Raw genomic sequence first — 22,619 nt, forward strand, 5'->3', positions numbered from 1 at the left:
GCCAAAGGAGGAATTGGCTTTGGGGGTGACCAGAGAGATATACCTGCTGGAGAGCGTGCTACAGGTGGGTGCTGCTATGGTGACCAGTGAGCTGAGATAAGGGGGGACTTAGCAGGGTCTTGTAGATGACCTGGAGCCAGTGGGTTTGGCGACAAGTATGAAGCGAGGGCCAGCCAACGAGAGCGTACAGGTCGCAGTGGTGGGTAGTATATGGGGCTTTGGTGACAAAACGGATGGCACTGTGATAGACTGCATCCAGTTTATTGAGTAGGGTATTGGAGGCTATTTTGTAAATGACATCGCCGAAGTCGAGGATCGGTAGGATGGTCAGTTTTACGAGGGTATGTTTGGCAGCATGAGTGAAGGATGCTTTGTTGCGAAATAGAAACTTTGGATTGGAGATGTTTGATGTGAGTCTGGAAGGAGAGCTTACAGTCTAACCAGACACCTAGGTATTTGTAGTTGTCCACATATTCTAAGTAAGAACCGTCCAGAGTAATGATGCTGGATGGGTGGGCAGGTGCGGGCAGCGATCAGTTGAAGAGCATGCATTTAGTTTTACTTGTATTTAAGAGCAGTTGGAGGCCACGGAAGGAGAGTTGTATGGCATTGACGCTCGTCTGGAGGGTTGTTAACACAGTGTCCAAAGAAGGGCCAGAAGTATACAGAATGGTGTCGTCTGCGTAGAGGTGGATCAGAGACTCACCAGCAGCAAGAGCGACATCATTGATGTATACAGAGAAAAGAGTCGGCCCAAGAATTGAACCCTGTGGCACACCCATAGAGACTGCCAGAGGCCCGGACAACAGGCCCTCCGATTTGACACACTGAACTCTATCAGAGAAGTAATTGGTGAACCAGGCGAGGCAATCATTTGAGAAACCAAGGCTATTGAGTCTGCCGATGAGGATGTGGTGATTGATAGAGTCGAAAGCCTTCGCCAGGTCAATGAATACGGCAGCACAGTATTGTTTCTTATCGATGGCGGTTACGATATCGTTTAGGACCTTGAGCGTGGCTGAGGTGCACCCATGACCAGCTCTGAAACCAGATTGCATAGCGGAGAAGGTGCGGTGGGATTCAAAATGGTCGGTTTGTTGACTTGGCTTTCGAAGACCTTAGAAAGGCAGGGTAGGATAGATATAGGTCTGTAGCAGTTTGGGTCAAGAGTGTCCCCTCCTTTGAAGAGGGGGATGACAGCAGCTGCTTTCCAATCTTTTGGAATCTCAGATGACACGAAAGAGAGGTTGAACAGGCTAGTAATAGGGGTTGCAACAATTTCGGCAGATTATTTTAGAAAGAAAGGATTGTCTAGCCCGGCTGATTTGTATGGGTCCAGATTTTGCAGCTCTTTCAAAACATCAGCTGACTGGATTTGGGAGAAGGAGAAATGGGGAAGGCTTGGGCAAGTAGCTTCGGGGAGTGCAGTGCTGTTGACCGCGGTAGGGGTAGCCAGGTGGAAAGCATGGCCAGCCGTAGAAAAATGCTTATTGAAATTCTCAATTATAGTGGATTTATCGGAGGTGACAGAGTTTCCTATTCTCAGTGCAGTGGGTAGCTGGGAGGAGGTGTTCTTATTCTCCATGGACTTTACAGTGTCCCAGAACTTTTTTGAGTTTGTGTTGCAGGAAGTAAATTCCTGCTTGAAAAAGCTAGCCTTAGCTTTTCTAACTGCCTGTGTATATTGGTTTCTAACTTCCCTGAAAAGTTGCATATCACGGGGGCTGTTCGATGCTAATGCAGAACGCCACAGGATGTTTTTGTGTTGGTTAAGGGCAGTCAGGTCTGGAGAGAACCAAGGGCTATATCTGTTCCTGGTTCTAAATTTCTTGAATGGGGCATGCTTATTTAAGATGGTGAGGAAGGCATTTAAAAATAAAAATAAATAACCAGGCATCCTCTACTGACGGGATGAGGTCAATATCCTTCCAGGTCGATTAGAAAGGCTTGCTCGCTGAAGTGTTTTAGGGAGCGTTTGACAGTGATGAGTGGAGGTCGTTTGACCGCTGACCCATTACGGATGCAGGCAATGAGGCAGTGATCGTAGCAGTAGCGTAAGAGGGGTTGGTGGGTGGTGGGACACAATGCAGATAGCCCAGTTAGCCACTGTGCGGGAGCACTGGTTGGTCGGGCCAATTGAGGTAGTATGTACATGGATGTATAGTTAAAGTGACTATGCATATAAGATAAACCGAGAGTAGCAGCAGCGTAAAATGCAAATAGTCCGGGTAACCATTGGTTCCCTGTTCAGAAGTCTTATGGCTTGGGGGTAAAAACTGTTGAGAAGCCTTTTTGTCCTAGACTTGGCACTCCGGTACCGCTTGCCATGCGGTAGTAGAGAGAACAGTCTATGACTGGGGTGGCTGGGGTCTTTGACCATTTTTATGGCCTTCCTCTGTCACCACCTGGTGTAGAGGTCCTGGATGGCAGGCAGCTTTGCCCCAGTGATGCATTGGGCCGTACGCACTACCCTCTGAAGTGCCTTGCGGTCATTGGCCGAGCAATTGCCGTACCAGGCAGTGATGCAACCGGTCAGGATGCTCTCGATGTTGCAGCTGTAGAAGCTTTTGAGGATCTCAGGACCCATGCCAAATCTTTTTAGCTTCCTGAGGGGGAATAGGCTTTGTCGTGCCCTCTTCACGACTGTCTTGGTGTGTTTGGACCATTCTAGTTTGTTGTTTATGTGGACACCAAGGAATTTGAAGCTCTCAACCTGCTCCACTAAAGCCTCGTCGATGAGAATGGGGACGTGCTCGGTGCTCCATTTCCTGTAGTCCACAATCATCTCCTTAGTCTTGGTTACGTTGAAGGATAGGTTGTTATTCTGGCACCACCCGGCCAGGTCTCTGACCTCCTCCCTATAGGCTGTCTCGTCGATGTCGGTGATCAGGCCTACCACTGTTGTGTCGTCTGCAAACTTAATGATGGTGTTGGACTCGTGCCTGGCCATGCAGTCGTGGGTGAACAGGGGAGTATAGGAGGGGACTGAGCACGCACCCCTGGGGAGCTCCAGTGTTGAGGATCAGTGTGGTAGATGTGTTGCTACCTACCCTCACCACCTGGGGGCGGCTCGTCAGGAAGTCCAGGATCCAGTTGCAGAGGGAGGTGTTTAGTCCCAGGTTCCTTAGCTTAGTGATGAGCTTTGAGGGTACTATGGTGTTGAACGCTGAGCTGTAGTCAATGAATAGCATTCTCACATAGGTGTTCCTTTTGTCCAGGTGGGAAAGGGCAGTGGGGAGTGCAATAATGATTGCATCATCTGTGGATCTGTTTGGGCGGTATGCAAATTGGAGTGGGTCTAGGGTTTCTGGGATAATAGTGTTGATGTGAGCCATTACCAGCCTTTCAAAGCACTTCATGGCTACGGACGTGAGTGCTACGGGTCTGTAGTCATTTAGGCAGGTTGCCTCTGTGTTCTTGGGCACAGGGACTATGGTGGTCTGCTTGAAGCATGTTGGTATTACAGACTCAATCAGGGTCATGTTGAAAATGTCAGTGAAGACACCTGCCAGTTGGTCAGCACATGCCCGGAGCACACGTCCTGGTAATCCGTCTGGCCCCGCAGCCTTGTGTATGTTGACCTGTTTAAACGTCTTACTCACGTCGGCTACGGAGAGCATGATCACACAGTCGTCCGGAACAGCTGATGCTCTCATGCATGCCTCAGTGTTGCTTGCCTCGAAGCGAGCATAGAAGTGATTTAGCTCGTCTGGTAGGCTCGTGTCACTGGGCAGCTCGCGGCTGTGCTTCCCTTTGTAGTCTGTAATAGTTTATAAGCCCTGCCACATCCGACGAACGTCGGAGCCGGTGTAGTATGATACAATCTTAGCCCTGTATTGACGCTTTGCCTGTTTGATGGTTTGTCGCAGGGCATAGCGGGATTTCCCTGGTCAAAAGTAGTGCACTACATAGGGAATAGGGTGCCATTTGGGACGTAAACATTAGCCTGGTCATTGTGTCACCACATCATTAGGGGGTTATTGTACATTGTGTATAAACCTTTAGTTGTAATGGTGCTGTGCTTTATTTCAATGGACAGACATATTGTGTGTCTTTCTAGATATTTAAATTCAAAGCATATCTTGATATTTTTTTAAGTTGCCAAATGTTATGTGTAAGATGATGATTATTCTAATAGTTTACGAATAATTTTGTGTTTTGCTATATGGTTAAAAGCAGATTGTCACATTATTACTAAAACCTTGTTTTCTAATGATTTAGTAGCAGAGTTGGGATCAATTCCATTTCGATTCCAGTCATTTCAGAAAGTAAACCAAATTCCAATTCCAAATTGAAATGGAAGACCATTGGAATTTCAGTTTACTTCCTGAATTGACTGGAATTGAAATGGAATTGATCCCAACCCTGTTTAGTAGTTAGTACTGAGTTGACCTCTATGTTTTCCTGTTAAGTTCAGCAGCTCTACTGGCTACGTCTGTTTCTGGAACGTTTTTTATTCTGTGTAATTAATGAATGCTTCAGCACATATTAAATGTCAAATACTATTTGAATCTGTGTGGTGACTGACTGTGTGATTCACTTACACTGAGTGTACAAAACATTAGGGAACACCTCCCTAATATTGAGTAGCACCCCCATTTGCTCTCAGAACAGTCTCAATTCGTTGGGACATGGGACTCTATAAGGTGTCAGAAGCGTTCCACAGGGATGCTGGCCCATGTTGACTCCAGTGCTTCCCACAGTCGTTGATTCACACGGGAAACTGTTGAGTGAGTAAAAATCCAGCAGCGTTGAGGTTCTTGACACAAACCGGTGCGCCTGACACCTACTACCACTCCTCATTCAAAGGCTCTTCTATCTTTTGTCTTGCCCATTAACCCTCTGAATGACACACATACACAATCCATGTCTCAATTGTCACAAGGTTTAAAAATCCTTCTTTAACCTGTTTTCTCTCCTTCATCTACACTGATTGAAGTGGATTTAACAAGTGACATCAATAAGGGATCATGGCTTTCACCTGGATTCACCTGGTCAGTCTGTCATGGAAATGTTTTGTCCACTCAGTGTAGATCCGTGTTTCAGTGGAGGCTGCTGAGGGGAGGAAGGGGCTCATAATAACACTTCACCTGGTCAGTCTGTCATGGAAATGTTTTGTCCACTCAGTGTATATGCGTGTTTCAGTGGAGGCTGCTGAGGGGAGGACGGGGCTCATAATAACACTTCACCTGGTCAGTCTGTCATGGAAATGTTTTGTCCACTCAATGTATATCCGTGTTTCAGTGGAGGCTGCTGAGGGGAGGACGGGGCTCATAATAACACCTGGAACGAAGTGAATGGAATGACATCAAACACATGGAAACCATGGAAACCATGTGTTTGATGTATTTCATGCCGTTCCACTAACTTCGCTCCAGCCATTACCACGAGCCCCGTCCTCCCCAATTAAGGTTCCACCAACCCCCTGTGCCGTCTCTCCTTCCCTCAACCAGCCTTGTCCGGGTGACATCGCTCTTGATATCCACTAGGGGTAAGTCTTGTCAAGGTTTTCATTCATGGTCGACAACACTAGTAGGACTACAATAGTAGCAGATACAGTGAATGAAGCATACTATTTACAGGGTGGACATGAGTCTGCCTTTTGTCAGGAGAATAAAGGGACACACACATATCAGGCTCTAATAGGCTCTGCATCGAGTTAGTGACGACATCAGTCTCACAGAATGTCTCCTGTAAGAGCAATGACTGTACTGTACTAGTGACTGACTGTCCCTGTACTAGTGACTGACTGTCCCTGTACTACTGACTGACTGTCCCTGTACTAGTGACTGACTGTCCCTGTACTAGTGACTGACTGTCCCTCTACTAGTGACTGACTGTCCCTGTACTAGTGACTAACTGTCCCTGCACTACTGACTGACTGTCCCTGTACTAGTGACTGACTGTCCCTGTACTAGTGACTGACTGTCCCTGTACTAGTGACTGACTGACTGTCGCTGTACTAGTGACTGACTGACTGTCCATGTACTACTGACTGACTGACTGTCCCTGTACTAGTAACTGACTGTCCCTGTACTAGTGACTGACTGTCCCTGTACTAGTGACTGACTGTCCCTGTACTAGTGACTGACTGTCCCTGTTTTAGTGACTAACTGTCCCAGCACTACTGACTGACTGTCCCTGTACTAGTGACTGACTAGTGACTGACTATCCCTGTACTAGTGACTGACTGTCCCTGTGCTAGTGACTAACTGTCCCTGCGCTACTGACTGACTGTCCCTGTACTAGTGACTGACTAGTGACTGACTATCCCTGTACTAGTGACTGACTGTCCCTGTACTAGTGACTGACTGTCCCTGTACTGTACTAGTGAATAACTGTCCCTGTACTAGTGACTGACTGTCCCTGTACTAGTGACTGACTGTCTCTGTACTAGTGACTGACTGTCCCTGTACTAGTGACTGACTGTCCCTGTACTAGTGACTAACTGTCCCTGCACTACTGACTGACTGTCCCTGTACTGTACTAGTGAATAACTGTCCCTGTACTAGTGACTGACTAGTGACTGACTGTCCCTGTACTAGTGACTGACTAGTGACTGACTGTCCCTGTACTAGTGACTGACTGTCCCTGTACTAGTGACTGACTAGTGACTGACTGTCCCTGTACTAGTGACTGACTGTCCCTGTACTAGTGACTGACTGTCTCTGTACTACTGACTGACTGTCCCTGTACGAGTGACTGACTGTCCCTGTACTAGTGACTGACTGTCCCTGTACTAGTGACTGACTGTCCCTGTACTAGTGACTGACTGTCCCTGTACTAGTGACTGACTGTCCCTGTGCTAGTGACTAACTGTCCCTGCACTACTGACTGACTGTCCCTGTACTAGTGACTGACTAGTGACTGACTATCCCTGTACTAGTGACTGACTGTCCCTGTACTAGTGACTGACTGTCTCTGTACTAGTGACTGACTGTCCCTGTACTAGTGACTGACTGTCCCTGTACTAGTGACTAACTGTCCCTGCACTACTGACTGACTGTCCCTGTACTGTACTAGTGAATAACTGTCCCTGTACTAGTGACTGACTAGTGACTGACTGTCCCTGTACTAGTGACTGACTAGTGACTGACTGTCCCTGTACTAGTGACTGACTGTCCCTGTACTAGTGACTGACTAGTGACTGACTGTCCCTGTACGAGTGACTGACTGTCCCTGTACTAGTGACTGACTGTCTCTGTACTACTGACTGACTGTCCCTGTACGAGTGACTGACTGTCCCTGTACTAGTGACTGACTGTCCCTGTACTAGTGACTGACTGTCCCTGTACTAGTGACTGACTGTCCCTGTATTAGTGACTGACTGTCCCTGTGCTAGTGACTAACTGTCCCTGCACTACTGACTGACTGTCCCTGCACTACTGACTGACTAGTGACTGACTATCCCTGTACTAGTGACTGACTGTCCCTGTACTAGTGACTGACTGTCCCTGTACTGTACTAGTGAATAACTGTCCCTGTACTAGTGACTGACTGTCCCTGTACTAGTGACTGACTGTCTCTGTACTAGTGACTGACTGTCCCTGTACTAGTGACTGACTGTCCCTGTACTAGTGACTAACTGTCCCTGCACTACTGACTGACTGTCCCTGTACTGTACTAGTGAATAACTGTCCCTGTACTAGTGACTGACTAGTGACTGACTGTCCCTGTACTAGTGACTGACTAGTGACTGACTGTCCCTGTACTAATGACTGACTGTCCCTGTACTACTGACTGACTGTCTCTGTACTACTGACTGACTGTCCCTGTACGAGTGACTGACTGTCCCTGTACTAGTGACTGACTGTCCCTGTACTAGTGACTGACTGTCCCTGTACTAGTGACTGACTGTCCCTGTGCTAGTGACTGACTAGTGACTGACTATCCCTGTACTAGTGACTGACTGTCCCTGTACTAGTGACTGACTGTCCCTGTACTGTACTAGTGAATAACTGTCCCTGTACTAGTGACTGACTAGTGACTGACTGTCCCTGTACTAGTGACTGACTAGTGACTGACTGTCCCTGTACTAGTGACTGACTGTCCCTGTACTAGTGACTGACTGTCTCTGTACTACTGACTGACTGTCTCTGTACTACTGACTGACTGTCCCTGTACGAGTGACTGACTGTCTCTGTACTACTGACTGACTGTCTCTGTACTACTGACTGACTGTCCCTGTACGAGTGACTGACTGTCCCTGTACTAGTGACTGACTGTCCCTGTACTAGTGACTGACTGTCCCTGTACTAGTGACTGACTAGTGACTGACTATCCCTGTACTAGTGACTGACTGTCCCTGTACTAGTGACTGACTGTCCCTGTACTAGTGACTGACTATCCCTGTACTAGTGACTGACTGTCTCTGTACTAGTGACTGACTGTCTCTGTACTACTGACTGACTGTCTCTGTACTACTGACTGACTGTCTCTGTACTACTGACTGACTGTCCCTGTACGAGTGACTGACTGTCCCTGTACGAGTGACTGACTGTCCCTGTACTAGTGACTGACTGTCCCTGTACTAGTGACTGACTAGTGACTGACTATCCCTGTACTAGTGACTGACTGTCCCTGTACTAGTGACTGACTGTCCCTGTACTAGTGACTGACTGTCCCTGTACTAGTGACTGACTAGTGACTGACTATCCCCTGTACTAGTGACTGACTATCCCTGTACTAGTGACTGACTGTCTCTGTACTAGTGACTGACTGTCTCTGTACTACTGACTGACTGTCTCTGTACTACTGACTGACTGTCTCTGTACTACTGACTGACTGTCCCTGTACGAGTGACTGACTGTCCCTGTACGAGTGACTGACTGTCCCTGTACTAGTGACTGACTGTCCCTGTACTAGTGACTGACTAGTGACTGACTATCCCTGTACTAGTGACTGACTGTCCCTGTACTAGTGACTGACTGTCCCTGTACTAGTGACTGACTATCCCTGTACTAGTGACTGACTGTCTCTGTACTAGTGACTGACTGTCCCTGTACTACTGACTGACTGTCTCTGTACTACTGACTGACTGTCTCTGTACTACTGACTGACTGTCCCTGTACGAGTGACTGACTGTCCCTGTACGAGTGACTGACTGTCCCTGTACTAGTGACTGACTGTCCCTGTACTAGTGACTGACTAGTGACTGACTATCCCTGTACTAGTGACTGACTGTCCCTGTACTAGTGACTGACTGTCCCTGTACTAGTGACTGACTGTCCCTGTACTAGTGACTGACTAGTGACTGACTATCCCTGTACTAGTGACTGACTGACTGTCCCTGTACTAGTGACTGACTGTCCCTGTACTAGTGACTGACTGTCCCTGTACTAGTGACTGACTAGTGACTGACTATCCCTGTACTAGTGACTGACTGACTGTCCCTGTACTAGTGACTGACTGTCCCTGTACTAGTGACTGACTGTCCCTGTACTAGTGACTGACTGCCCCTGTACTAGTGACTGACTGACTGTCCCTGTACTAGTGACTGACTGTCCCTTTACTAGTGACTGACTGTCCCTGTACTAGTGACTGACTGTCCCTGTACTAGTGACTGACTGTCCCTGTACTACTGACTGACTGTCCCTGCACTACTGACTGACTGTCCCTGTACTAGTGACTGACTAGTGACTGACTATCCCTGTACTAGTGACTGACGGTCCCTGTACTAGTGACTGACTGTCCCTGTACTGTACTAGTGAATAACTGTCCCTGTACTAGTGACTGACTGTCCCTGTACTAGTGACTGACTGTCTCTGTACTAGTGACTGACTGTCCCTGTACTAGTGACTAACTGTCCCTGCACTACTGACTGACTGTCCCTGTACTGTACTAGTGAATAACTGTCCCTGTACTAGTGACTGACTAGTGACTGACTGTCCCTGTACTAGTGACTGACTGTCCCTGTACTAGTGACTGACTGTCTCTGTACTACTGACTGACTGTCTCTGTACTACTGACTGACTGTCCCTGTACTACTGACTGACTGTCCCTGTACTAGTGACTGACTGACTGTCCCTGTACTAGTGACTGACTTTCCCTATACTAGTGACTGACTGTCCCTGTACTGTACTAGTGAATAACTGTCCCTGTACTAGTGACTGACTGTCCCTGTACTACTGACTGACTGTCCCTGTACTACTGACTGACTGTCCCTGTACTAGTGACTGACTGTCCCTGTACTACTGAATGACTGTCCCTGTACTAGTGACTGACTGACTGTCCCTGTACTAGTGACTGACTGTCCCTCTACTAGTGACTGACTGTCCCTCTACTAGTGACTGACTGTCCCTGTACTAGTGACTGACTGTCCCTGTACTAGTGACTGACTGTCCCTGTACTAGTGACTGACTGTCCCTGTACTAGTGACTAACTGTCCCTTTACTAGTGACTGACTGTCCCTGTACTAGTGACTGACTGTCCCTGTACTAGTAACTGACTGTCCCTGTACTAGTGACTGACTGTCCCTGTACTAGTGACTGACTGTCCCTGTACTAGTAGTCTTCTTCCTGATGTCTTAGTAACGTAGTAATTCCACACCAAGCCCAAGAAGGGATGTTTAGTTTTTAGGGCTGTCTCTGTGATGAGGGGATTGTTAGCTTCAGTTGTGACTGTGGCCAGGATATAGATATTGGATGGAGATATGGAGAGCTATATGATGACTTTGGTCACTGTCTGTGGAATGATGAGCCAGATTACGCTTTGAAGACAACTGGGAACTCGGGAAAAAGCAGGTCAAATCATGACGTCAGTGATCTTCAGGTTGGAAAGTCGAAGCTCTAGAAAGATGCCCGAATTTCCGAATGAGTTGACCATTCAAAACAATTTTAGCCTGTCGGAGCTCGTTTTTTTCGAGTTCCCAGTTGTCTTGAACGCACTGAAGTCGGGAGTCGGAGATTTCCGAGTTCCCAGTTGTTTTGAGGCAATAAATAGATTACGGAGAGGCCACCGGTCGGACTAAAATACGTTTCCCATAATGCGGCAGCAAAAAAGTAGTTTTTCTATAGCCCTAGTGCTCATCTGGGAAATGTAGTCACTAAAAATAGCATGTAGAACGTTCTGTAATGGCATTACATATGGAATGAAAAATACATTTCCCATGTTGTCATACATGTACTATGCTCAAATGTCCTATACAGTCGTCCTTAGGATGTCTATTGATACCTGCCGCAAATAGGCCTACAGTAGGCTATTGGTCTACTGGTACCTTCGCACTCACTGTATGAGCTATACAAAAACGTAAGGCAAATGCCGTCATAGCTACGTATAGTCAAGCTATTCCATTGGAAAATATTTTTAGCCTAGAGAGAAGGGCGCACATCACGGGGAAGAGAGGCAGCCCATCCGACCGCAGACTGGGAAGTAGCCTCGGCGATGTTGTGGATATGAAGATGAGAAGGGATGTTTCTTGTTGACTCGCCGATTTTGCCACGAATGTGTTTTGTTGGCGAATTGTTTTCATGATCTATGAAATTCTAATAGAAGGACTTATGGTTCGGAGCTGCGTTTTCCAGCCGAAAGAGATCTGATTTTTGACAGGACAGGCCGGCAGAGCATCCGCTGATCGACAGGTCTGTGTTGTGATAAGTTGCACTTTGACAGCCCGATCTGAGTCTGGGTCTACTTTGTTACTTATTGCCTATGAATGGGCTTAGCCATTCTACAGTAGCCTACTGCTGTAGAATGCATTCATACGTGAAACAGTCTAGAATGTTGTATCGTAAGTAGCCTAGCCTACTGTATTTTGCTTTACGCTTCAGTAAGCGTTAAAATTGTATTTCTATTCTAGGTTGTCGACGCCTCCACTTCCCTTTTATCTTCACCATGCTGCCCAGTTTGCAGAGAGTCCTGCGGCCCGCCCTCATTCTGAGGTCGGGGAACATGTTGGGAAGAGTCCGCGGGTCAAACCTAGCTCCGCTACGCCAGCCTGTACCGATACTGCCCAGCCAGCAGTGCTGCGACTTGGGCACACACCCTCACAAGGACCCGATGGAGCCCTTGAACTCACCGCAAGGAGCCAAGGATTTTATTTATAGTCTTCACCCCACCGAACGCACAACCCTGCTTAGAGAACTGCACCGGTTTGAGTCGATAGCAATAGCTCAAGGTAAGAATAAGAACAGTAGTCTACTGGAAAATGTGTTTCACTTCCCCGAGTTGCACAGAGAGTTCATTATAGTGTCACTCTGGTCCTTTACCGTTAGTCCCACCCTCGGCTAAGCTGCTTGGTCCAGAAACCAAAGAATGACAAAATACGTATTGTTTCAAATATGTAGGTGTAAAAACAAATGTTTCTAGACCTATTACATTGTACTATAGGTTCATTACAAAACACTTACTCTCATAAGAGTAAAACAATACGTTATTTCTCTATTGATATCAATACATTCTGCCCTCAAATTGTGAGATTTCTGTATCTGTAAAAGTAGTTGAGGATAGAATGCTTATGCCCTTGTTGTAAGCAGTATAGTAATGTGTGTGTGTGTGTGTGTGTGTGTGTGTGTGTGTGTGTGTGTGTGTGTGTGTGTGTGTGTGTGTGTGTGTGTGTGTGTGTGTGTGTATATGTGTATGTTAGTGTGTTAGTGTGAGATATGGAGAGAGAGGAATAATGAGAGAGGGGAGAGAAGAAGAGAGACAGCGAGAGAGGGTAGAGAAAAACACAGGGAGAGAGGAATAGAGAGCGAGCAAGGGGAGATAATGCGAGAGACACAGGGGGAGGGAGAGAGGGGAGAGAAAGAGAGAGACAGGGAGCGAGGGAGAGAGAGAGATGGGGGAGAAAGAGAGAGACAAGGAGCGAGGGAGGGAAGAGAGAGACAGGGAGAGAGAGAGGGAGGGAAGAGAGACAGGGAGAGAGAGAGAGACGGAGCGAGGGAGAGAGAGAGACGGGGAGGGAAGAGAGAGACAGGGAGAGACAGGGAGAGAGGGAGAGAGGGAGGGAAGAGAGAGACAGGGAGAGAGAGAGAGAGAGAGAGTGAGAGAGGGAGGGAGGGAAGAGAGAGACAGGGAGAGAGAGAGAGAGAGAGAGAGAGGGTGGGGGGATAGAGAGAGACAGGGAGAGAGTGAGAGAGGGAGGGAAGAGAGAGACAGGGAGAGAGAGAGAGAGAGGGTGGGGGGATAGAGAGAGCCAAAGTGCTAGAGAGCATCATGGTTGCAGATGATGTCTGTAATGATGAAGTGGTGTTGGGGCTGTTGAAGCGCACTTCTCCTGCTCTCTCTGTTATCCATAGATGTCTCCTGGGTCACATGGGGCTGAGCAGTGGGATGCTTCTGACTGTTACCCTGGCCTTAATACTTTATAATGGGCATTGTGCACTGGACTGCTGTTTCTGGATTAACCTACTGAGAGACATTTGTCCACCTGGTTTGATGTTACGGTAAACATTTGTCCACCTGGTTTGATGTTACGGTAAACATTTGTCCACCTGGTTTGGTGTTACGGTAAACATTTGTCCACCTGGGTTTGATGTTACGGTAAACATTTGTCCACCTGGTTTGATGTTACGGTAAACATTTGTCCACCTGGTTTGGTGTTACGGTAAACATTTGTCCACCTGGGTTTGATGTTACGGTAAACATTTGTCCACCTGGTTTGATGTTACGGTAAACATTTGTCCACCTGGGTTTGATGTTACGGTAAACATTTATCCACCTGGTTTGGTGTTACGGTAAACATTTGTCCACCTGGTTTGATGTTACGGTAAACATTTGTCCACCTGGGTTTGATGTTACGGTAAACATTTGTCCACCTGGTTTGGTGTTACGGTAAACATTTGTCCACCTGGGTTTGATGTTACGGTAAACATTTGTCCACCTGGTTTGATGTTACGGTAAACATTTGTCCACCTGGGTTTGGTGTTACGGTAAACATTTGTCCACCTGGGTTTGATGTTACGGTAAACATTTGTCCACCTGGTTTGGTGTTACGGTAAACATTTGTCCACCTGGTTTGATGTTACGGTAAACATTTGTCCACCTGGGTTTGATGTTACGGTAAACATTTGTCCACCTGGGTTTGGTGTTACGGTAAACATTTGTCCACCTGGTTTGGTGTTACGGTAAACATTTGTCCTCCTGGTTTGGTGTTACGGTAAACATTTGTCCACCTGGTTTGGTGTTACGGTAAACATTTGTCCACCTGGGTTTGGTGTTACGGTAAACATTTGTCCACCTGGGTTTGATGTTACGGTAAACATTTGTCCACCTGGTTTGGTGTTACGGTAAACATTTGTCCACTTGGGTTTGATGTTACGGTAAACATTTGTCCACCTGGTTTGATGTTACGGTAAACATTTGTCCACCTGGGTTTGATGTTACGGTAAACATTTATCCACCTGGTTTGGTGTTACGGTAAACATTTGTCCACCTGGTTTGATGTTACGGTAAACATTTGTCCACCTGGGTTTGATGTTACGGTAAACATTTGTCCACCTGGTTTGGTGTTACGGTAAACATTTGTCCACCTGGGTTTGATGTTACGGTAAACATTTGTCCACCTGGTTTGATGTTACGGTAAACATTTGTCCACCTGGGTTTGGTGTTACAGTAAACATTTGTCCACCTGGGTTTGATGTTACGGTAAACATTTGTCCACCTGGTTTGGTGTTACGGTAAACATTTGTCCACCTGGTTTGGTGTTACGGTAAACATTTGTCCACCTGGGTTTGATGTTACGGTAAACATTTGTCCACCTGGGTTTGGTGTTACGGTAAACATTTGTCCACCTGGTTTGGTGTTACGGTAAACATTTGTCCACCTGGTTTGGTGTTACGGTAAACATTTGTCCACCTGGTTTGATGTTACGGTAAACATTTGTCCACCTGGTTTGGTGTTACGGTAAACATTTGTCCACCTGGTTTGGTGTTACGGTAAACATTTGTCCACCTGGGTTTGGTGTTACGGTAAACATTTGTCCACCTGGGTTTGATGTTACGGTAAACATTTGTCCACCTGGGTTTGATGTTACGGTAAACATTTGTCCACCTTGTTTGGTGTTACGGTAAACATTTGTCCACCTGGTTTGATGTTACAGTAAACATTTGTCCACCTGGTTTGGTGTTACGGTAAACATTTGTCCACTTGGGTTTGGTGTTACGGTAAACATTTGTCTACCTGGGTTTGGTGTTACGGTAAACATTTGTCCACCTGGGTTTGATGTTACGGTAAACATTTGTCCACCTGGTTTGGTGTTACGGTAAACATTTGTCCACTTGGGTTTGATGTTACGGTAAACATTTGTCCACCTGGTTTGATGTTACGGTAAACATTTGTCCACCTGGGTTTGATGTTACGGTAAACATTTATCCACCTGGTTTGGTGTTACGGTAAACATTTGTCCACCTGGTTTGATGTTACGGTAAACATTTGTCCACCTGGGTTTGATGTTACGGTAAACATTTGTCCACCTGGTTTGGTGTTACGGTAAACATTTGTCCACCTGGGTTTGATGTTACGGTAAACATTTGTCCACCTGGTTTGGTGTTACGGTAAACATTTGTCCACCTGGTTTGGTGTTACGGTAAACATTTGTCCACCTGGTTTGGTGTTACGGTAAACATTTGTCCACCTGGTTTGATGTTACGGTAAACATTTGTCCACCTGGTTTGGTGTTACGGTAAACATTTGTCCACCTGGTTTGGTGTTACGGTAAACATTTGTCCACCTGGGTTTGGTGTTACGGTAAACATTTGTCCACCTGGGTTTGATGTTACGGTAAACATTTGTCCACCTGGGTTTGATGTTACGGTAAACATTTGTCCACCTGGTTTGGTGTTACGGTAAACATTTGTCCACCTGGTTTGATGTTACAGTAAACATTTGTCCACCTGGTTTGGTGTTACGGTAAACATTTGTCCACTTGGGTTTGGTGTTACGGTAAACATTTGTCCACCTGGGTTTGGTGTTACGGTAAACATTTGTCCACCTGGGTTTGATGTTACGGTAAACATTTGTATTCCTTTAGCCATGGGATGTTCTCCTATCCTTCTCGCCATCAGACTCTCCTCTATGTATATGGCTGTCTGGGTTCAAACCCGGGTCACCTGAGCGCAGTAAGACTCTGGTTTGAACCCGGGTCACCTGAGCACAGTAAGACTCTGGTTTGAACCCGGGTCACCTGAGCACAGTAAGACTCTGGTTTGAACCCGGGTCACCTGAGCACAGTAAGACTCTGGTTTGAACCTGGGTCACCTGAGCGCAGTAAGACTTCGCTGAGCTAAACACCGGAAAAACCTTAGGCATTACCTCAAGGAGATAACTGAAGCCTTCAGGTCCCACTGAGTCACCTCCATTACATACAGTACTGTAGGTATTTAATGTCTCCCCTCCTCCAGTCCCAGCCCAGGGTCCTATCTCAGGGTCCTAGCCCAGGGTCCTATCTCAGGGTCCTAGCCCAGGGTCCTAGCCCAGGGTCCTATCCCAGGGTTCAATCCCAGGGTCCCAGCCCAGGGTCCCAGCCCAGGGTCCTATCCCAGGGTCCCAGCCCAGGGTCCCATCTCAGGGTTCAATCCCAGGGTCCAATCCCAGGGTCCCAGACCAGGGTCCTATCCCAGGGTAATAGCCCAGGGTCCCAGCCCAGGGTCCTATCCCAGGGTCCTATCCAGGGTCCCAGCCCAGGGTCCTATCTCAGGGTCCTAGCCCAGGGTTCAATCCCAGGGTCCAATCCCAGGGTCTTTGCATCTTTTTGATCTGAGGTCCTCCTCACTGTTCACTGTATAAGTAGTTGCTGTCTATATCTGTGCTCTCTGAAACAGTAGAGCAGTAGTGAATGTGATAAGTATTATTTCTAGTACTGCTGACTCTCCTTATCGTAGAGGGGAAAGAACAACAGGTATTGTCTCCTCTACATGATAGTACAGGAACAGGAAGGAAGGTGTGTAGTACTCACCACTAACAGAGATTATACTGCACCCTCTATTCTCTCCATTAGGTTTATTGAGGAGGACTGAATGGGTTTCGAGACGTTCATCTGTTTTGTTGCGTTTCTGTTGAGGTTATTGTGTGTAGGGGACACATTCCCTTATGGGTCATTTAGACAACAGCTACTAAAGGACAATAGAATTGATGATGCCTCTTATGTGGTGTCAAGAGGCTCTCAGTGTTAAACCTTACATCTGTATATAATATTACCTCGGCTAGTATGGGGCATTATTGTCACAATGTAAGAAATCAACATTTGAAGCATATTTCTTGGACAATTGGCTCTTTTGGATGAAAATGTATTGAGAACGTAGTGTGGAAAATTGACACGTTTTCATTTCCCCGCTGTAAAACAATATATCGACAGATGTATCGGTAAGTTTAGTCGGGAATCGGTATCGGACCCCAAAAAAACAATCGGTCGGACTCTACGAAGGATCTTTATTGAATCTCTATAACATTGAGAATTGGCCTCCCGAGTGGTGCAGCGGTCCCAAGGCACTGCATCACAGTGCTTGAGGCATCACTACAGACCCGGGTTCGATCCCAGGCTGTGTCACAGCCGACCGTGACCGGGAGACCCATGAGGCGGCGTACAATTGTCCCAGCGTCGTCCGAGTTAGGTCGGGGTTTGGCCCATCGCGCTTTAGTGACTCCTTGTGGCGGGCCGGGCACCTGCAAGCTGACTTCCGGTCACCAACTGGACGGTGTTTCCTCTGACACATTGGTGCGGCTGGCTTCCGGGTTAAGGCGAGCAGTGTGTCAAGAAGCAGGGTTGTGTTTTAGAGGACGCATGGCTCTCGACCTTCGCCTCTCCCGAGTCCGCAGGGGAGTTGCAGCGATGGGACAAGACTGTAACTACCAATTGGACATCATAAAAAAGGGGTAAAAAAATAAAAAGATTGAGAATCAATTAATTGACAATGTCTGAATCAAGACCCAATTAAGAGATTTTAAACATTAGGCCTAACTGCTCTAAAAGTAGCTTCCCTAAGTAGCATAATCATTTGGTAACCTGTCAACTGACACGTCATAAAGCATTTCAATCTGCCTGGGGATGCTCAATGATGCTGCCACAATGTAGTTATTGGGCTGATGTTAAATGCCATATGGAATACAGATCTACTGCGGTATGGAAGTACCTCTCAGATCATTCTCAGGAACTGCACTTCATTCCACAGGAGCAACAGGGGTAATGTTAAACACTGTCTATTGACAAGATTCAAGGCTCTGTTTTTTTTTTACCTTGAATGAGAGGTGAACAAGAGGTTACATGGGGAAAAAGAGGTGCTAGTTATTTGTACTATGACCTACTGGATTAACCTACAGCAACTGGCACATATAATCTGTGTCCCAAATGGTACACTATTCCCTATATAGTGCACTACTTTTGACCTGGGCCCATAGGGTGCAATTTGGGATGCAGATAAAGGCCTATGACCAGATGAACACAAATGAAGACTAGAGGGGATAAAGAAGGAAAAGTCTCTTCAATATTTCACCCTCCATTTGGTTTAATTACAGTCTGTTGCCATGGTGCTGGGTGAGTTCCTGCTCTGAAAATAGAGTTCAAGGCTGCGTCCCAAATGACACCCTATTCCCGATATAGTGCACTACTTTAGACCTGGGCCCTATGGCACCCTATTCCCTACAGTGAGGGAAAAAGTATTTGATCCCCTGCTGATTTTGTACGTTTGCCCACTGACAAAGAAATGATCAGTCTATAATTTTAATGGTAGGTTTATTTGAACAGTGAGAGACAGAATAACAACAAAAAAATCCAGAAAAACGCATGTTAAAAATGTTAGAAATTGATTTGCATTTTAATGAGGGAAATAAGTATTTGACCCCATCTCAATCAGAAAGATTTCTGGCTCCCAAGTGTCTTTTATACAGGTAACGAGCTGAGATTAGGAGCACACTCTTAAAGGGAGTGCTCCTAACCGCAGCTTGTTACCTGTATAAAATACACCTGTCCACAGAAGCAATCAATCAATCAGATTCCAAACTCTCCACCATGGCCAAGACCAAAGAGCTCTCCAAGGATGTCAGGGACAAGATTGTAGACCTACACAAGGCTGGAATGGGCTACAAGACCATCGCCAAGCAGCTTGGTGAGAAGGTGACAACAGTTGGTGCGATTATTCGCAAATGGAAGAAACACAAAAGAACTGTCAATCTCCCTCGGCCTGGGGCTCCATGCAAGATCTCACCTCGTGGAGTTGCAATGATCATGAGAACGGTGAGGAATCAGCCCAGAACTACACGGGAGGATCTTGTCAATGATCTCAAGGCAGCTGGGACCATAGTCACCAAGAAAACAATTGGTAACACACTACGCCGTGAAGGACTGAAATCCTGCAGCGTCCGCAAGGTCCCCTGCTCAAGAAAGCACATATACATGCCTGTCTGAAGTTTGCCAATGAACATCTGAATGATTCAGAGGACAACTGGGGGAAAGTGTTGTGGTCAGATGAGACCAAAATTGAGCTCTTTGACATCAACTTAACTCGCCGTGTTTGGAGGAGGAGGAATGCTGCCTATGACCCCAAGAACACCATCCCCACCGTCACACATGGAGGTGGAAACATTATGCTTTGGGGGTGTTTTTCTGCTAAGGGGACAGGACAACTTCACCGCATCAAAGGGACGATGGACGGGGCCATGTATCGTCAAATCTTGAGTGAGAACCTCCTTCCCTCAGCCAGGGCATTGAAAATGGGTCGTGGATGGGTATTCCAGCATGACAATGACCCAAAACACACGGCCAAGGCAACAAAAGAGTGGCTCAAGAAGAAGCATATTAAGGTCCTGGAGTGGCCTAGCCAGTCTCCAGACCTTAATCCCATAGAAAATCTGTGGAGGGAGCTGAAGGTTCGAGTTGCCAAACGTCAGCCTCGAAACCTTAATAACTTGGAGAAGATCTGCAAAGAGGAGTGGGACAAAATCCCTCCTGAGATGTGTGCAAACCTGGTGGCCAACTACAAGAAACGTCTGACCTCTGTGATTGCCAACAAGGGTTTTGCCACCAAGTACTAAATCATGTTTTGCAGAGGGATCAAATACTTTTTTCCCTCACTGTATATAGTGCGCTTCTTTAGACCTGGGCCCTATGGGCATTATATATGGAGTCAAGGGCAGGGCAGCCATTGGGGGGGGGATACTAATGATTCCCAAGGGGAGTCAGTTTCCTACAGTCTTGATCCCCAAGGGGAGTCAGTTTCCTACAGTCTTCATCCCCAAAGGGAGTCAGTTTCCTACAGTCTTGATCCCCAAGGGGAGTCAGTTTCCTACAGTCTTGATCCCCAGGGGGAGTCAGTTTCCCACAGTCTTGATCCCCAAGGGGAGTCAGTTTCCTGCAGTCTTGATCCCCAGGGGGAGTCAGTTTCCTACAGTCTTGATCCCCAAGGGGAGTCAGTTTCCTACAGTCTTGATCCCCAGGGGGAGTCAGTTTCCTACAGTCTTGATCCCCAGGGGGAGTCAGTTTCCTACAGTCTTGATCCCCAAGGGGAGTCAGTTTCCTGCAGTCTTGATCCCCAGGGGGAGTCAGTTTCCTACAGTCTTGATCCCCAAGGGGAGTCAGTTTCCTACAGTCTTGATCCCCAAGGGGAGTCAGTTTCCTACAGTCTTGATCCCCAGGGGGAGTCAGTTTCCTACAGTCTTGATCCCCAAGGGGAGTCAGTTTCCTACAGTCTTGATCCCCAGGGGGAGTCAGTTTCCTACAGTCTTGATCCCCAGGGGGAGTCAGTTTCCTACAGTCTTCATCCCCAAGGGGAGTCAGTTTCCTACAGTCTTGATCCCCAAGGGGAGTCAGTTTCCTACAGTCTTGATCCCCAAGGGGAGTCAGTTTCCTACAGTCTTGATCCCCAGGGGGAGTCAGTTTCCTACAGTCTTGATCCCCAAGGGGAGTCAGTTTCCTGCAGTCTTGATCCCCAGGGGGAGTCAGTTTCCTACAGTCTTGATCCCCAAGGGGAGTCAGTTTCCTACAGTCTTGATCCCCAGGGGGAGTCAGTTTCCTACAGTCTTGATCCCCAGGGGGAGTCAGTTTCCTACAGTCTTGATCCCCAAGGGGGAGTCAGTTTCCTGCAGTCTTGATCCCCAGGGGAGTCAGTTTCCTACAGTCTTGATCCCCAGGGGGAGTCAGTTTCCTACAGTCTTGATCCCCAGGGGGAGTCAGTTTCCTACAGTCTTGATCCCCAAGGGGAGTCAGTTTCCTACAGTCTTGATCCCCAAGGGGAGTCAGTTTCCTACAGTCTTGATCCCCAGGGGGAGTCAGTTTCCTACAGTCTTGATCCCCAAAGGGAGTCAGTTTCCTACAGTCTTGATCCCCAAGGGGAGTCAGTTTCCTACAGTCTTGATCCCCAAGGGGAGTCAGTTTCCTACAGTCTTGATCCCCACGGGGAGTCAGTTTCCTACAGTCTTGATCCCCAAAGGGAGTCAGTTTCCTACAGTCTTGATCCCCAAAGGGAGTCAGTTTCCTACAGTCTTGATCCCCAGGGGGAGTCAGTTTCCTACAGTCTTGATCCCCACGGGGAGTCAGTTTCCTACAGTCTTGATCCCCAGGGGGAGTCAGTTGACTGCGACAGTGTCACCTTCATGGTTATAGTCCTCTAGGGCTTGTGTTACACGTACAGGCAGAAGGGGAGACAGGCAGGCAGACAGTTAGACAGAGTCACGCAGACACACAGGCAGTTAGAGAGACATGCAGACAGGCAAGGTGGAAGGCAGGCAAGCAAACAGGCAGACAGAGAGGTAGAGAGAGGTAGGCAGACAGGGAGACAGGCAGGGAGACAAGCAGGCAGAGAGGAAGACGGACAGGTAGAGAAGCAGGCAGACAGGCAGTTAGACAGAGAGGCAGAGAGACAGGCAATTAGACAGCCAGACAGGGAGAGAGGCCGATAGGGCGGGAGAGAGGGAGAGATTTAGGGAGGGAAGGAGGAAGGGAGAGATGCAGGAGGGTAGGAAGGAGGCAACATAGCACGTGGTGGAGGCACTCACAGGAGGACGCTGTCCTCTAATCACCATGGTGCCTTGTGGGGGATGGGGAAGTGGCTCAACTTTACGACCTTGATCTGCCTATCTACAGTATCACACACACACACACACACACACACACACACACACACACACACACACACACACACACACACACACACACACACACACACACACACACACACACACACACACACACACACACCCCCTGCCTATCTATCTATCTATCCTGCAGCTCTAACAGGCCTTCGAGGTTCCTAATAAACACAGGCACCACCAGTGCTTTCAAGGAGCTGCAGTAGTAAGCCTAGTAACCCACTGTAGGCCCACTGTACCGTTACCCACAGTGGGTTTTATGCTGCTTTAAAGCTTTATGCTTCTGGGATATGTGGGAAGCTAGCGTCCCACCTCGACAACAGCCAGTTAAATTGCAGAGCGCCAAATTCAAACAACAGAAATCTCATAATTACAATTCCTCAAACATCCAAGTATTATACACCATTTTAAAGCTTAACTTCTTGTTAATCAAGCCACAGTGTCTGATTTCAAAAAGGCTTTTCGGCGAAAGCATACCATTTTCCAGCCAAGAGAGGAGTCACAAAAAGCAGAAATAGAGATAAAATGAATCACTAACCTTTGATGATCTTCATCAGATGGCACTCATAGGACTTCATGTTACACAATACATGTATGTTTTGTTC

General features: G+C 47.3%; 1 protein-coding gene across 1 annotated transcript in view; it reads left to right on the forward strand.

The window, feature by feature from the left end:
• Nucleotides 1-11,107: 11,107 nt before the first annotated feature.
• LOC123743219 (transmembrane protein 65) overlaps nucleotides 11,108-22,619 on the forward strand; it is a 105,211-nt gene continuing 93,699 nt past the window's right edge. The window contains exons 1-2 of the mRNA XM_045719320.1: nucleotides 11,108-11,579; nucleotides 11,798-12,115. Of these exons, the coding sequence (XP_045575276.1) occupies nucleotides 11,833-12,115 (283 nt within the window). The 5' untranslated portion in view covers nucleotides 11,108-11,579; nucleotides 11,798-11,832. The remainder of the gene's footprint in view (nucleotides 11,580-11,797; nucleotides 12,116-22,619) is intronic.

The sequence above is a fragment of the Salmo salar genome, chromosome ssa05 (assembly GCF_905237065.1).
Source record: "Salmo salar chromosome ssa05, Ssal_v3.1, whole genome shotgun sequence".
Classification (NCBI taxonomy): domain Eukaryota; kingdom Metazoa; phylum Chordata; class Actinopteri; order Salmoniformes; family Salmonidae; genus Salmo; species Salmo salar.